Raw genomic sequence first — 16,506 nt, 5'->3', positions numbered from 1 at the left:
GTCCATCACCACCCCCTTTTCTGAATCGTTTTGTCCACCATAAGCGTGGAAGGGTATACTCAGATGTGAGTCCCTTGCTCACTGCACCATCAGGATTCAAGCAAGCCGGGCCGAAGACGGCTGTAATGCCAGAAACCGGTCCCCGGAAGCTTGTTTCCTTTCCAGTATAAGAATTGGCTTGGTAGTTTGGTCTGCCCTGTTCCCATGATGCACTGGGCCAGGGACAGACTAATTTGCATGTAGCCAGGTTCTGAACTGGGATGGTGCAGTGAGCTAAAAAACGGTGATGGATCAAGCCCTGATCTTTGGACTGGGTAGGAGTGGTCTGTTTAATTCAGACACTCTGTCCATCACCACCACATTTTCTGAATTGTTCTGATCCAGGCCTCAACCAATAATCTTAATAAATTTGCAGACCTTTTCATCCTCCTCAGAAACCATGTGCACAACACAAAAAGGGTAACCAACACCTTCACCAATGACCCACCGTCCTGCCAGCCTATTGTGCCCAGCCAAGGGCTTACACTGCGGTTCTTCCTATCCCCCCAGCATGCCTACTGACCCCAATTATGGACACTCCCCTATACCCTTAATCCCCTCCCTCCCAAAGCCCCCCACCAACAGGGAGACTGGTACGCTCCCAGTGACCCCGGACTCAGTACGAACTAGACCTCCAATGGCTCCCACCACCAATCACCCGTACCGTTATAGCTCGTCCCCCGGCACCTCCAACAGAGACACCCCCAGACCTCCGACCTCCTCCCCGCCAGCCATCCACCAAAATAGAAAGCTAGGTACTCCTCCAAAGACCCTGGAGACTGCTCAAACCAATCTATCTCCCCTTTCATCTTTACATGCCCCCTGGACTGCTCCTGAACTTTTGACCCCCTGCCCTCTAGCACCCCCAGCTTATATTGATCTCGAAACTCTGCACTCCAGAGCGGCTAAACTCACCCAAAGCATCCTTAGCTCCAATCTGGACCTTATGAACCTCCTTCACCTTGCAGAGATCTCCCTTGCTAACCTCAAGCTACCTCATACCTCCCCCCTCCAATCACTGAGCCTCCCAAGCACCCACTCCCGCTACCTCTGTGACATTTTCGCCCGCGCAAACAACTTTGCCACCTCTCAGAGGAGGAATCCCGAGCTTTCGCACTCTATTACAACTCTACCACCACCACCTCTAATCTTCTACCCCTCACTGGAAACTAAATCCTAGCCATCCTCCAAGACCACAACTCTGTCCAAGCCATCCCGCGTCACGGAACTCTTGGCCGGCACCACTGACTCCTGCGAATACCTCGCACTCTCCATTTGCAGCAACTCATTACACCTTTGCAACTTGCAAATTTTTTACCACCCACCAGGTTCTAACAACTCTTTCACCAATCACCTCTTGGAAATCATCACAACTAAGATTTCCTCCAATGCCAAAGAGATTTTCCTGGTTGATTTCAACCTGCACTGGAATGACACTAAAGATCCCTACGTCAACGCCATCAAAGACCTCCTAACCGACCAAGACCTGACTCAAACCTGCTCTCTAATGTCAAAAAATTAAATTCCCTTTGGCCACTCTCAGTCACTTATATTCACTCCACAGCCTGATTCTAATCAAAAGAACTTAATTCACACATGTGATGAGCTAAGAGGAAATGTAAATAGTATAAAAAAGGTATACAGTTTATTCAAGACAAATTGTTAAAAAACGATTAAAGCTTATAGAAGCACATAATCCAAACATATCATACATGAAATATTATATATATTAAAGCAGAACAAATAAAAAATGGGAACACTAATCAATTTTTCAATTCTCCGTCAGAATTATTGTCTACACAGACGTAGAGTAATTATCCCTTGCTTGGGCATCGACGCGTTTATTAGTTAGCCAACACCTTCTTCAGGAAAACATTACATTTATTCCCATTAAAACATTACGAATATAGTAATGTTTTAATGGGAATGAATGTACATTTTTCCCGAAGAAGGTGTTGGCTAACTAATAAATTGCCCACCGAAACGCGTTGATGCCCAAGCAAGGGATAATTACTCTAAGTCTGTGGAGACAATAATTCTGACAGAGAATTAAAAAATTGATTAGAATTGATCTCTTGATGACTTTTGTATTTCCATTTTTGCAATAGGAATTATTTTTCCTTAGTGTTCCCATTTTTAATTTGTTCTGCTTTGTGTATTGTCTAATGCTGTTTTTAATAATATTTAATGTATGATATGTTTGGATTATGTTCTTCTATAAGCTTTAATCGTTTTTTAACAATTTGTCTTGAATAAACTGTATACATTTTTTATACTTTTTACATTTCCTCTTTGTTCATCACATGTGTGAATTAAGGTTCTTTTGATTAGAATCAGGCTCTGGAGTGAATATAAGTGACTGAGAGTGCCCAAAGTGGATTTCATTTTTTGACATTTGTCTTCATGGTACCCTACTACCCCTTTGGTTGTTGGGCCCCTCTATTTTATTAGAGATCAAGCCTGCTCTCTGCCAACCCACTCAAAAGGGGCCACCCTTGGTGGATAATTTCTAAGGAATCCTCAGTCAAGCTTATCTCCATAGACCCATCTGACTGGTCTGACAACCACTCCATCTCCTTCATTTTACCCCGGACTCGCAAGACAAAGACACCGCAACCGGTGATTCCCAAACGCTGGACCAGAGACAATAAGAACCTCGACCTTATGAAACTGGAGGCTCGCTGCAAATCTGAACTCCCCCCCTCGCACATAACCACGGTCAGCGGCCTCAATGAACATTACTCGTCGTCTATATCAAACATTCTGGACGCCCTTGCCCCTCTAAAACTAAAAAGAATACAAATGAAAGACTGACTTCAAATACTATAACGAAGACTCCATCTCCAAAATCCTCTCTATCTTAAACCCAAATAACCGCTTTAATGACCGTTACCTTCCAACTGCCTCACTGCTGCCTCCCAATCCATTGTTTCCTGCTGGACTGCAATAATCAACGCCACTCTCCAGCAGGGTCCGATTCCGGACCCCATGAAAGCCGGCCAAGTCCTCCCTATTTTAAAAAAAACATCACTGGATCCTGCCTCCCCTGACAATTTCAGACCTATCTTCAATATCCTGCTATTAGCCAAAGTATTGGAGAAGTGTGTACAACAGCAACTAAGTGAGCACTTCAACAACTTCCACCTACTTGATGACTTCTAATCAGGTTTCAGACCAGGGCATTGCACTGAAGCTACTATGCTCCGTATCGTGGACGACGCCCTCCAAGCTCTAGACCAAGGCAAAACCTGCCTTCTAATCCTAGATCTATCCTCCGCCTTTGATACGGTCAACCATGAAATACTACTTGAACGCCTCAAATTCAGGATGTGACTAGATGGTGTGGTCCTAGAATGGTTCAGGTCCTTCCTCCACAACCGTTCCTCATCAACGGCAACCTATCAGCTGCCACCGCGGTCACGGTTGGAGTCCCCCAAGGTTCAACCCTGTCCCCCTCCCTCTTTAATCTTTACTTAGAGCCACTCACCGAAGTTCTTCGTACCGCCAAAATCTCCTACCATATGTACGCAGACAATACCCAAATAGACATCAATATTTCTTCGCTCGAGGAGATCCTCTCCCTGAATGAAACCCTGAAACTGACTGTTACAATGGCTAACCGATAACCAACTCAAACGTAACGCAAAGAAAACTGAATTCTCCTAATCTCCCCTTCAAAAGCAAATCCAGAGATTCAGATGTGGATCAAGGCCATCACAGGCCTAAACTGCCCGCCGACCATTGTGAACTCTGCCAAATCTCTGGGCATAATCCTCAACTGTAACCTGAACATGCAAGACCACATTAACTCAATGGCTAAAGCAGCCAGATTCCACCTGAGCTACCTATGGAAGCTGAAACCTTTCATCGATGCTCCTGACTTAAAAATGGCAGTTCAAGCACTAGTCATCTTTAGACTGGAATATGGATGTTCCACCCTTACAGGATTGCCGAAGATCTCCTTAGCACCTCTAAAAGCCTGCCTCAACACGACCGCCAGACTACTCACCAGTACCAGGAAATTCGACCTCATCTCCCCACATATGAAAGCGCTGAACTGGCTCCCTCTAGAGGCCGGAATTCAGTTGAAACTGGCATGCATTGCACACAAGGCTCTATACACAAACTCCCCTGCTTATCTGGCACCAAAACTAGTGGTATCTGGAGGAAGCAGGAACTCCTGGTCCGCTAGAAACCTCTTACTCCAACCTACCTTCTTTCAGAAAAAAAGAACCTACAATAGGGCGTTCACCGGAGCAGCACCAATAATTTGGAACTCTTTCCCACCCGCCACCAGAAGAATCCCGCCTTTAGTACGTTTCAAGAAGGAGGCCAAAACCTTCCTCAAGGGTAAATTCCTCGTCTAGGGCCTGCCCTCAACCACCACATTGTGCCAGATGAATCTAAGACTATCGCTTCTTCCCCAGATGACCAATTCTCCCTGCCGAGAATATGTGGGACCTTTGTTTTTACTGACTCTAACTATGATTGTAACCATACAAACCACACCCTTTTTCCATATGTTCTCAGCACCCCTGCCTCTCTCCATCCTTTTGGTTGATTTTGTATATCTCTGCACTTTAGACTTTTTGTTTGTTCACCACTGTATACAGTGTAAAACGCTCTGATACCCTCACGGGTCAAGTTTGCGCTCTATAAAACACTAAAATAAGAAATAAATAATAAATACCCTTGGGTCTAGTTAGCACCATATAAAACTTCACACAAAAAAAGTAAGGCATGTCAAACTGAATCCTGCAGGACACTTACCCCCCTGCCTTTAACCTACAGCAGATTTTAGAAGCAAAGCATTTAAAAACTAGATTCAAATATGTATATACATTTGCACTTTGGACAATTAGGGAAATTGGAATTCACCACATATTGTGATTAAACTGAGGACTGAGGTACAGTTGGTTGAAATGAAAAAGGGCAACTCATTGGGATAGGTTCTCAAGTGTATGGGGAGATTATATATGCTTCTTCGACTCACTACATCAAGCTCTGTCACATTCCCAGAGCCAGCCACTGGCTCCCACAGCTGAGGAGTGTTTGGGGCTAGAATTAGTACTAATAAAATCTGCTTAAGCACTAAAACTCTAATGCACATTGTTCCACAGAAATACAAGAAGGGATGTGTGAGGGGGACTCTGCCAGTAACGTATCCGAGGACCCAGAAGCAGCGGAGATTAAGAAAGAAAAACCTGCCACAGGTAAATCAAGTCTATTGTTCACTTTCAGCTGTAGAGGTTTCACAATATTACTCTTAAAGCCTAATAATACTATTTTAAATTGAAGAAAAACTGAAAACAGTCAATAGTGTTCTTAAACTGCCATGTTTTTTTTTATAGAGCTCTGGATCCCAGCTCAATCAAACGAAGACACTTCTATGGGAAAACTCTTAGAAAAACCACTGACTAATCACGTTAAGGAAGAAGAAGAGGACATGATTGATTTGGGTGAGTTGTAGGAGTGTGTGTATTGGAAAAAAGTGGATGTGTACCTTGGCCACATGTGGGCCATGTAAAGGTACAATGATCCTGTTAGAGTAAGCTCAGGGAATTGCCGTCAGAATCCTGCACCGCATAATATATCATCTTAACTAGAATAACCCTGGAGCACCAACTTTCTCTTCAGGAACTGAAGATGAATGGCTAAAAGTACTAGCTCCACCCATGCCTTAGATGTGTGCCATCTGTATCATCAGCATGACATCAATGGGAAACCTGCGTACCTCTCTTGACACATTGAATCACAATGCTTACAATTCTTGGTATGAGCTCCATATTTCCTTTATTTCACGTAGGCATTAGGGGCCAGATGTAGGTAAATAGGTTTTACCGATTCTTAAATACCGAATTTTATAGATTCGGTATTTAAGAATCGGTAAAACCTATGTAGGTAAAAAAATCGGTAAAAAATACCGATTCGGTAAGATTTGGTATTTACCGAATCGGTAATTACCGAATCGGTATTTGCCATTGATTCCTATTGGCCTTGAAGCCCATAGGAATCAATAGCAAATACCGATTCAGTAATTACCGATTCGGTAAATTTACTGAATTGACAGGGGGAACAGGGTGTCACTTTGACACCCTGTTGCACCCCTGTTTCAGGCTTGTGTGCCATGTGACACATATACATGCCCTTAGGGCATGTCTGTGTGCCAAATGGCACAGGTGTACATGCACAGATGTGCATGTACACAGGAATTCGTTATTTACCATGTAATAGTATTACATGGTAAATACCGAATCCTGAATGGCCTGTAGCACTGTTAACAGTGCTACCTACATAGCAAATTACAGATTCGGTATTTTTACCGATCGGTAATTTTACCGATTCGGTAAAATTTACAGAATCAGTAAATTTACTGATTCTGTAATATTACCGATTCGGTAAAATTACCGAATCTGTAAGTTTTTCAAACCCCTACATACCAATGTCCAAATACCGGTCAGAAACGGCCGAAAATCTGTATTTTCCGCCGTTTCCGACCGGTATTTGGACACCTACATCAGGCCCTAGATTGCTTCTGATTTCCACACTAGAGACATAAGAGGGGGAACTAAGATTTACATCCCAAGAAAGTAGACAGTGCAAACTCTCATCATTTCACAAGATCTATTACATCTCATTGTTTCTCTGTTAAATTACTTACTCTAGATAAAATATGGGTATAGTCTTCTATAATTGTCCAACATGATATACACAGAAAGGTAGAAATATATTGATGAAAGCATTTAAAATGCTATATAAGCGTATCCTCTAAGAGGCAGAGCATTTTTGTTTATGATTATCTTGTGATTAAAAACTAATGGGCTGTATAAAGCACCCTCATTGTAGTTCAATAGGCAGTCATACAAAGAATCTGGAGCACAGGGAGGTATTGACTCAGATTTGGGGCACCGAGACCCAGAGAATATCTCTGAACTCCTTACATGGGTTAATGTGTAAGTGAGAACTAACTATTTTTCTCAGTTACTGTTAAGCATCTAAACTACGGGTAGTAAATGCATGATTATTAATGTGTAGAGCCAAGAACCACACTGGAGTTAAAATTTGGTCTCATACATAGGGCATGTTAATTACCAATAGCGCATGCAATTCTGGCAGTGATAAGGACCATGGGTAGCTTCATGATCTCATTTTTCGCAGTACGCAGTTGCAGAAGGGGTCTGTGCATTTCTTTTTTCTATTTCGGGGGGGCTGAAAAATACTTCGGGGGGGGGCTAACACTTCCAACCACAGACAGAGTGGATGTAACACAACAAAAGCCTCATTTACAGTTAATGGTCTTTTAAAGACCTGTTAAGTACTCGGTGCGACTGCAATTAGATGCTCGCCAGCCCGCGAAGACGTGTCAGCCCGGGCTGACCCACACGACGGGGGGGCTGAAGCCCCGTGAGCCCAATAGGTGTTGCGCACATGCTACATCGCATACATCAACTCAAAATGTCCAACTTAATGCATAAGCTTCTGACAGGAGGAGTCCAAAATAGGGGTGGGTGGAACTTGCTGGAGTTTCGCACAAAAACTCAGCGAGATTCCATGGAGTTCAATGAATTGACAGAATTTGGTAGGTCGCGCTGTTTGTGCTGATTTTTGGCACTGGCAGCTTGTTCCATGCTGTAAAATCAGTGCTGCTTTTTTCTGCTGCTGGAGTAGATTTTTTACTCGAGCAGCAGCTTTCTCAGCACGAACAGTTGCGACCTGTCACGACCGTCTGTGTTGAGAAAATCTCGCTGGGTGATGTTCTAGCACCTGGAAATATCTCTAGGAGGTGCACATTCTCCCTCATCAACTTAACGTTTGCAAGTTGCGTGTCAGAAAAAACTCCACCACACGGCTGTTGGCGCAGTATTGCCAGAACTCATCGTTACAAGCGTAACGTGGAAAACTCCCCTAACTGCGCTGGTTTCTCTCACTATTTCTAAAAGTTGATGGACTTAAGAGCTGGAGTAGAAAAGAAATTCATGTCAGAGGTGTTTTACAGATAATAAAATATTTACAGAAATTGTAAGGAAATGTCTTGACCCAAATACATTATTTCGACAATTATTCACAGATCAGGCATTCCTTAATGTAATTAGTAGTTTGGAAGTTGTAGAGAATTGAGAATAAAGTGATTTGATACACCTCCCTCACAATGCTTATGACCCAAGTGACTGCTACCGTGGCGAAGTATTAGGAACAATGGACAGAAATATGGATACATGCGTATTGTCCTGAAATATATCTTTAGCGATTCTACTAGACTCTGATATGATTTTGATCGGTGTGACAGTCTCAAGGAGGAGTATTGTGCTGCCCCTGCTACAAACATTTCAGAAAGATGGAACAGCATAAGTCTTGATTTGCTGGGCTACAAGTGATGGAGATTAGTGTAGATTACTGGGCAATGCAGAGGAATTAGACCACATGCTCTGTTAAAACTCATCCCGTAGTCAAGCAGTTGTTGACAAGGAGGAATATATATTTCCACAGACAGAATAGACTAGAAGAGTTGAGAAATGCTTGGTGTCAGAAGGATAGATCTGAACAGAAAAAACAGTAGAAGAGTTAAGAAATGCCTTGTGTGAGCAGGATACCCATGAACACAGAATACACTAGAGGAGTTGAGAAATGCCTTGTGTCAGAAGGATACCCCTAAACACAGAATACACTAGAACAATATATTGGAACAATCCTTTCCTCTCCCTGGAACGCCCCCCCCCCCCAACCCCGTAGGATTGCTTTCATTCATGCACCTAAGCATATAGCACGACAGTTTATCGGCATTCTGGTGTTGTTTTAAAACTGATTTGCTCTTTACAGGCTTGCATCCCTTGTCCCTTTCTTTTTCTTCTCTCTCTCAGTTGCCGTAGAACACATGTAAATAAGGAAGTGTGCAAACAAGAATTTGTAATTTATGCAGCTCACAATGAACATTTAATAAAAATATGATATTAAAAAAAAAGTTTAGAAGTAAACTCTTTGGACTAGAAACCACAAGATAACTTGGGTAGGATCAGAGTAGGAGAAGTATATACAAGTAAGCAGCCGTATTATAAAATGCTTTTAGTTGGGCCAGCCGCTGAGCGTTGGCACTGAGTCATCTTAAATCCCGAGTAGACTCAATCAAACTAAGTAGCATTCTACAATGCCTATTGCTGGTAATTGTTGGAGAAGTAGAACTGGGTAAACAGGGCTTTTTTTTCCTTTACACTGGATGGTCTCTATAAGGGGGACGGTGGCAGGTTGCTTTTGTCATAGAACAGAATTGATAAGCTGAAATGGGATTCAAGTAACATTCTGAAAGAAAAGCTGCACTATGCCTAATAAACAGAGTTTATTGACATATAAAATTATCTCTCACTCTCTAGGCCGCCCACTTCTTCCACCGGATCCAGGTAATCAAAGGCTGATCCTTGAGAATGCACAGAGAGTACCAATGACTCAATTTTTCTCGAGTGAAGGAGGAAGGCACTGGAGTGTGGAAGAAATCAGAGCTCTCATCAGTGTGTGGTCAGATCCTAACATTCAACAACAACTTAAAGGCACCCTAAGAAATAAAGGAATATTTGAGCAGATTGCCTCAATTATTCAGAAATTCGGAATAGACAGAGACTGGAAACAATGCAGGACAAAGTATAAAAACCTAAAGCATGAGTATAAGCTTGTGAAACAGTCCAAAGACTCTGGAAATCCAACTAAAATGATGCATTTCTTCAATGAGCTGGATGCCATCTGGGGAGCCAAAGATACAAGCCCTTTTGCTAAGTCTGACACAGAAGAAAGGAGAGGCGCAACATTTTGGTCTTGCCCCAGTGGAGTAAATAACAGCGGTAAGTACTGGGTGTGATTGTTATTGCAGTAACCATCTACATGTCTATTTTATAGTTTCAGGGAAAACATAGTGTATTGCTCGGCAATTATTTTTAAGTTTAATAGGATCCTCATCAAATCTCCCAATAAACAAAGTGTTGAAGAAATCTAAAGAGCTGACTCATAACATTTGAATCCAACTTCCTGCAGGGAAACCCAAGCTGCTATTCAGCTTGGACAACGTGTCAGTTGACCAGAGGACTTGAGCACTAAGGTGAGTATTAAGCCTGAGGAGCAGAGAGGCTTTCGGGGACCTCTCGAAGGAAAAGCTTGCCATGAAGCCTCAACAGAAAAATTGCAAAGTTAATTCTGCATCTGTGGCTTCTTAACACTAACATTGCTAGGTTGCTCATGATTGCATTACACATTCTAGGTGGTAATTAAAGACCACTTCTTTCTTAATTGATTATGTTACAATCAGGCCATAACAAATGTGGCTGACATTTACTAATGCCAATCAGCTAGTGGCTATATGTGATCAGTAGCACTTCTTAGCATAGTTCCCTCTCTACCTTGGTTCCACTGTTAATGCTTCTTGTAGCCCACTGATCTGACATGTATTACTTGTAACCAGCGTTAATAGGAAACATTTTTTACATCAAGATAGAGCACACATGGAAAATAAACAACATTCTTTCGGTCTTCAGGGAAGCACAGTGCTGTGTGCTTCTGCCTTTGAAATACACTCCTTAATAGTCATTTTCTGTGTATTAGATACTGCTGTATAGATATCCTAAATCTGTTAATATTCTTGCAGCAGTGGCCACACTTAATTAGTAGGGATCTTCAAAAGTTCTCATGATTGCTTTGTAGCTGGGCACAGAACTTAAAATGACTCTTGCTCTTTCACCAAGACTTTACCAGATGGTTGCCACACTTACCAGGAGCCTACTTCCCACTCCCAAGACTCCACTAGAACCAGACCCAAAATATAGCACTAGGATATGATGAATAGGCATATCATTAAATATGTAGCACAGAGTGGGTGCTATAATAGATCTTTTGTCCTGAATATATGTGATGGAAAAGGAGACAATTAATACTCTAATTTTCAGACTTAGCCTTGGGCCTATGTTGACAAAACACTAAGAGGACCTTGAAAATAGAAGCTGCCAAAATATCTTAAGCATTTATAGGCTCCAAAAAGGTGTGGCGAGGACAAACAACACTTCTTATGGAAATATTTCTTGCCTAATCTCCCCAAAATAACAGTGTCCACACAGTTTAACATTCGAAGAGCCAACTGTAGAGGTTCTATTAGAAACAATGCATCTAACAAAAACATAATGGGTTCCGATAATGCATCTTTTTTTAACTTTAACAGTTATCTTTCCGTATGTAAATTGGATTCAATAGTGCTACACATCTTAAGTTGCAGCTTACCACTCTTAGCATATGGAAAGACTGAGCTATACCCTTGAGATTATTTATAGTTAGGGATTCCAGTTAATTGCAGTACTTAACACCTTTAGGTCTGCACATTTATTATGATGGGGTTTGACCACACAATTGTTATAAAGGCTTATCTCACTTAGTAAAAAAAAATCTGTTTTTTGTGTTGCTACTAGAAGCGTTCCTGATGAGGCCGAGTTTTGTAACTAAAGAAGTGTGGAACAGTGAGTTTATCTCTTCATATTAAGTTAAATAGGCATTGGCATAGCCAATAGGTCTCGCCTTTGGGACCTTATAAGTGTTTAGTTATCCAGCACAATATCCTTGGTGCAACAATACCACCTGTTGCATGGCAAAATACTTCTAAGGTCCCAAATGCGAGACCTATTGGCTATGCCAATGCTTGTTTTATATACACTTGTCATGAATGTGTCATATATTTGTAATTCATTGTTTGAAAATAAAATTATTCCAATTAATTTAAAGTACACCGAAGGTAAGACATGAGGCTGAAAAGAGTGAAGTGTGATAAGGTACCCAATGAGTTTCCTGCCTGATACAGGTTTAAGAAAAGCAGTATTACCAGTCTACCTAGGAAGATAAAACTTGGAGAAAGACTATACGAGTCTGCATAAAATCCAGACCATAGCATGCCGTTTTATGTCTCACGATGCTCTCAGTAAAATCTATTTTATGTGTATGTTTCTGCTCCTGGCCTCAGGGCGTCTGCTTGTTTATGTAAGAGTTTTGCAAGGATCTGAGCGATTCACATACCTATAAATATATTTATTTGTGTTAATGCCATGGGATTCTATTTTGAAAAAATGTCGATAAGATCCAGAGAAAGGAAACATTGTATAAGTTGTGTTATTTTAGAAAGCTTGATAAGTTGTGGGCAGATGCACAGCTTTTTTTCTTTTGTGTAATCTCTTTTTTATAGTTAGGATTCTGTTATTTTGGTGGTGCTCAATGTGGAGGCGTCGAGAGCCCACGACGTCAAGTAACAGTGTATTTGTGAAGCCAGAAGAAATCTGGTATCATCCCGTATTGGCACACACAGTTTCGTGTCTTGTATGGGAAAAAAGACACTTTCATACTGTTTTTATGATATCTTCTTATTTATTTCATCATTTTCAATTTTTTCCAGTTTTTTTCATATTTCATCAAATGTCATCATTTATACCTCAGGCGTTATCAGAAAAACATATCCAATGCATTTCGGGCATTTGCATAATATGCCCTTCATCAGGGATTGACACTACAAAAAAGAATGTGAACGAATATTAGGATCAAATTACTACAATACATATGTCAACATGCTGGTAGTTATACTGTTGTGCATTTCGCTAACTCTTGTGCATTGTTATATTGAAAATTAAACTCTTGCTCTCTGAAAGCCAACGTGGATAAAAATGAAAAATAAATGGGAGTCCACTTACAAGCCTGGTGTGCGTAATCGCGTTAATCTGAAAGGTGGAGGGAAAAAAGATCGTGAGCAGTGGGTTCTATGTCGGGTTGGTTCATAACGCGGTAGCGTTAAAAGAAGTTCGAGCAGGTACTGACCTTGAGTTTAAAGTGTCTCGCGTCTCATCCGGAGTTTAGCAGTGTTGACTCGCCGGTAAAACTGAATAGTTTCCGGTGTTCTTAAGGTCAACTATTGGGTTTCCCGCGCTCATATGTTTGGTCATGTGCTTCAATGGATAAGGAAAAAAGACTACCCAGTGGGTGGTCATGTTGTTCGTAAAAATGATTAAGTGCGGAACAAAGTTGCAAATGATGATGTAAAGTAATCTAAGGTTCTAAGGGGATGCGAACCTTCAAATGTAAAGTAAATGTCCCGGGGTGACACGTTGTGAGTTAAAAAACGATCTGCTGCAGGATCGAACCGCTGACTACAAAAAGCAGTGTTGTGTGACTGGACTGAGCTATTACAATCTGGGTACATTTTGAGCTAGCAAAAAAACTCAACCATATAGTATTTAGAGCATGCACAGTTACAACATGGTCAATTATCAGAGCAAAATCATTATAAATAACAAGAGAATTCAATTCTTTCATTGAGACCTGTAGGTTTCTGAGTGCATAATTTATAAATCCAATAATTTTCACGTCTCAATAGTAGTTTGTTATTGTTGACTCCTTCATATTTAGGAACGGTCTCAAGAACAATGAACTTCAACTGGGAAACGTTATGTTGTAGTTCTGTGAAGTGTGCTGCTAATGCTGATTTTGTGTTCTTAAGTCTTATGTTAGATTTATGTTCGTTGAGACGTACTTTGATGCGTCTCTCTGTTTTTCCCACATATGTTTTGCCGCACGGGCATTTGATCCCGTAAATTAAGTTGCTGGAGTCACAGGTTGCATTGACTCTTAACTTTATCGGGTAACCTTTAGTTGGATGGTTGAAAGTGTGGCCTCTCATGATAGAATTACAGTTACCACAATTAAGGCAAGGTTTTGTTCCGAGGTATGTGATTGGGTCACTGGTTTTGTTCTGCAAAATTTCGCCTAGGTTTTTTGATCTGGTATAAGCGAATATCGGAGGTTGGTTAAATGATTGTTTGAAATCTGGTTCAAGGTTGAGGATCATCCAATGTTTTAGTATGATTTGTTTGAACTTTCTGCTGTTGGTGCCAAATTTAGAAACCACTACTGTTCGGGTTTGTTCAGTTTTTATGGTTGGTGTCAACAGTTTAGATCTATCGGATTTTTCCATTTTCATTTTAGTTTCTTCGATGAGACTCTTGGGGTAACCTCTTTGCAAAAATTTATCAGACATCTCTGTGAGACATAAGACTTAAGAACACAAAATCAGCATTAGCAGCACACTTCACAGAACTACAACATAACGTTTCCCAGTTGAAGTTCATTGTTCTTGAGACCGTTCCTAAATATGAAGGAGTCAACAATAACAAACTACTATTGAGACGTGAAAATTATTGGATTTATAAATTATGCACTCAGAAACCTACAGGTCTCAATGAAAGAATTGAATTCTCTTGTTATTTATAATGATTTTGCTCTGATAATTGACCATGTTGTAACTGTGCATGCTCTAAATACTATATGGTTGAGTTTTTTTGCTAGCTCAAAATGTACCCAGATTGTAATAGCTCAGTCCAGTCACACAACACTGCTTTTTGTAGTCAGCGGTTCGATCCTGCAGCAGATCGTTTTTTAACTCACAACGTGTCACCCCGGGACATTTACTTTACATTTGAAGGTTCGCATCCCCTTAGAACCTTAGATTACTTTACATCATCATTTGCAACTTTGTTCCGCACTTAATCATTTTTACGAACAACATGACCACCCACTGGGTAGTCTTTTTTCCTTATCCATTGAAGCACATGACCAAACATATGAGCGCGGGAAACCCAATAGTTGACCTTAAGAACACCGGAAACTATTCAGTTTTACCGGCGAGTCAACACTGCTAAACTCCGGATGAGACGCGAGACACTTTAAACTCAAGGTCAGTACCTGCTCGAACTTCTTTTAACGCTACCGCGTTATGAACCAACCCGACATAGAACCCACTGCTCACGATCTTTTTTCCCTCCACCTTTCAGATTAACGCGATTACGCACACCAGGCTTGTAAGTGGACTCCCATTTATTTTTCATTTTTATCCACGTTGGCTTTCAGAGAGCAAGAGTTTAATTTTCAATATAACAATGCACAAGAGTTAGCGAAATGCACAACAGTATAACTACCAGCATGTTGACATATGTATTGTAGTAATTTGATCCTAATATTCGTTCACATTCTTTTTTGTAGTGTCAATCCCTGATGAAGGGCATATTATGCAAATGCCCGAAATGCATTGGATATGTTTTTCTGATAACGCCTGAGGTATAAATGATGACATTTGATGAAATATGAAAAAAACTGGAAAAAATTGAAAATGATGAAATAAATAAGAAGATATCATAAAAACAGTATGAAAGTGTCTTTTTTCCCATACAAGACACGAAACTGTGTGTGCCAATACGGGATGATACCAGATTTCTTCTGGCTTCACAAATACACTGTTATTTTAGAAAGCAACACACACAAAATAAATACAAAACAAAAAGAGTAGAGATGCCGGGGATTGAACCTGGGGCCTCATACATTCAAAGCAAGCGCTCTACCTCTACATCCCTCATCTGTTTCATTCAGCTGACTTTAGTTTTCTAGTATGGTATTTTCTAGGCGGTGTCACGGTGACTTAATTGTAATTAACATGACATTTGAAATGGATGACTTATTGTTCACCAACAGTGTATGATTTGCACAAAATGCATGCATTGCCAAACGGAGTCGCCTCCAAAGACTCCTTTGCCACTTAAGCACATGCGTAGATGAAACAGAGGTGGGGGGCATGCCTTTATCAACGAACATACCATAAATGCAAGCTATTAAGGGCTTCGGGCAAATAAGAAAACTTCACTTTACCCAGCCACAGCGGGTAGGGCTCAGTGTGATCTTTCAGCAGCAGAAAGAGGCAGGGCTGCATGTTCAGGACACACTAGCAGCGGTGCTGCTGTGAGAACGACTGCTGCAGCTCCTGACACTTCTGATGTGGAGGATTACACGGACATCTCACAAGCAGCTTACTGCCCCCAGCTGCCTATCACTGTTGTAACAACAAGCCCTGCCTCAAAAGTGAGAGCACCGTGTTTTAATGACCCGTGATGACGGAAGAAAGACAGATGGTGGCGCGTGCACACGCACGTAAGCACGCGATGGTGGCCTTTGGCAGCACTTTCAAAAGCCAGCTACTAAATGTCTCGTCAGACCAGCGTGTGCGCTGGATCAGGCCGAGACCTACATAGGAGGTGTAGCAAAGCTCTGGGTGAACAAGTTGTATCACACTTCCACTATACATAGACAGGGCCTTATTCCTGAGGTTAACTGATAAAGAAGGCAGGTATGTTATGTGTTAGTTCTTTGTTAACGGTGGATCTGTAACAGCTTCTTGGATGAAAAAATGAGCTTATGTGTGGGGAGACCATAGTCACCCATTAGATTTCTGTATCAATACATTAAACACTCTCAGGAAGGACAAGACCTACAAAGCTTTCAAATCTATGGTGGTAGGTATCTGGTTATTAATTTGGAGGGGGTACCCCTATCAGCATAATAAATCCACTATGATGAGGTCAAAACACAGTTTTGAGAGAACCTCTGCTCAACCCCTGCTAGCCGTGGCACAAGCAGCAG

At 41.3% G+C, this 16,506-nt stretch overlaps 1 protein-coding gene across 1 annotated transcript in view; it reads left to right on the top strand.

Annotated features, from left to right (window-relative positions):
- Nucleotides 1-16,506, top strand: part of PAICS (phosphoribosylaminoimidazole carboxylase and phosphoribosylaminoimidazolesuccinocarboxamide synthase) — a 450,256-nt gene that overhangs the window by 178,083 nt on the left and 255,667 nt on the right. Inside the window, exons 4-6 of the mRNA XM_086962612.1 lie at nucleotides 5,160-5,252; nucleotides 5,391-5,498; nucleotides 9,405-9,866. Coding sequence (XP_086818738.1) covers nucleotides 5,160-5,252; nucleotides 5,391-5,498; nucleotides 9,405-9,866 — 663 coding nt within the window. The remainder of the gene's footprint in view (nucleotides 1-5,159; nucleotides 5,253-5,390; nucleotides 5,499-9,404; nucleotides 9,867-16,506) is intronic.

Source organism: Lissotriton vulgaris, chromosome 3_1 (assembly GCF_964263255.1).
Source record: "Lissotriton vulgaris chromosome 3_1, aLisVul1.2, whole genome shotgun sequence".
NCBI lineage: Eukaryota > Metazoa > Chordata > Amphibia > Caudata > Salamandridae > Lissotriton > Lissotriton vulgaris.
This window is presented reverse-complemented; position numbering and strand designations above follow the sequence as displayed.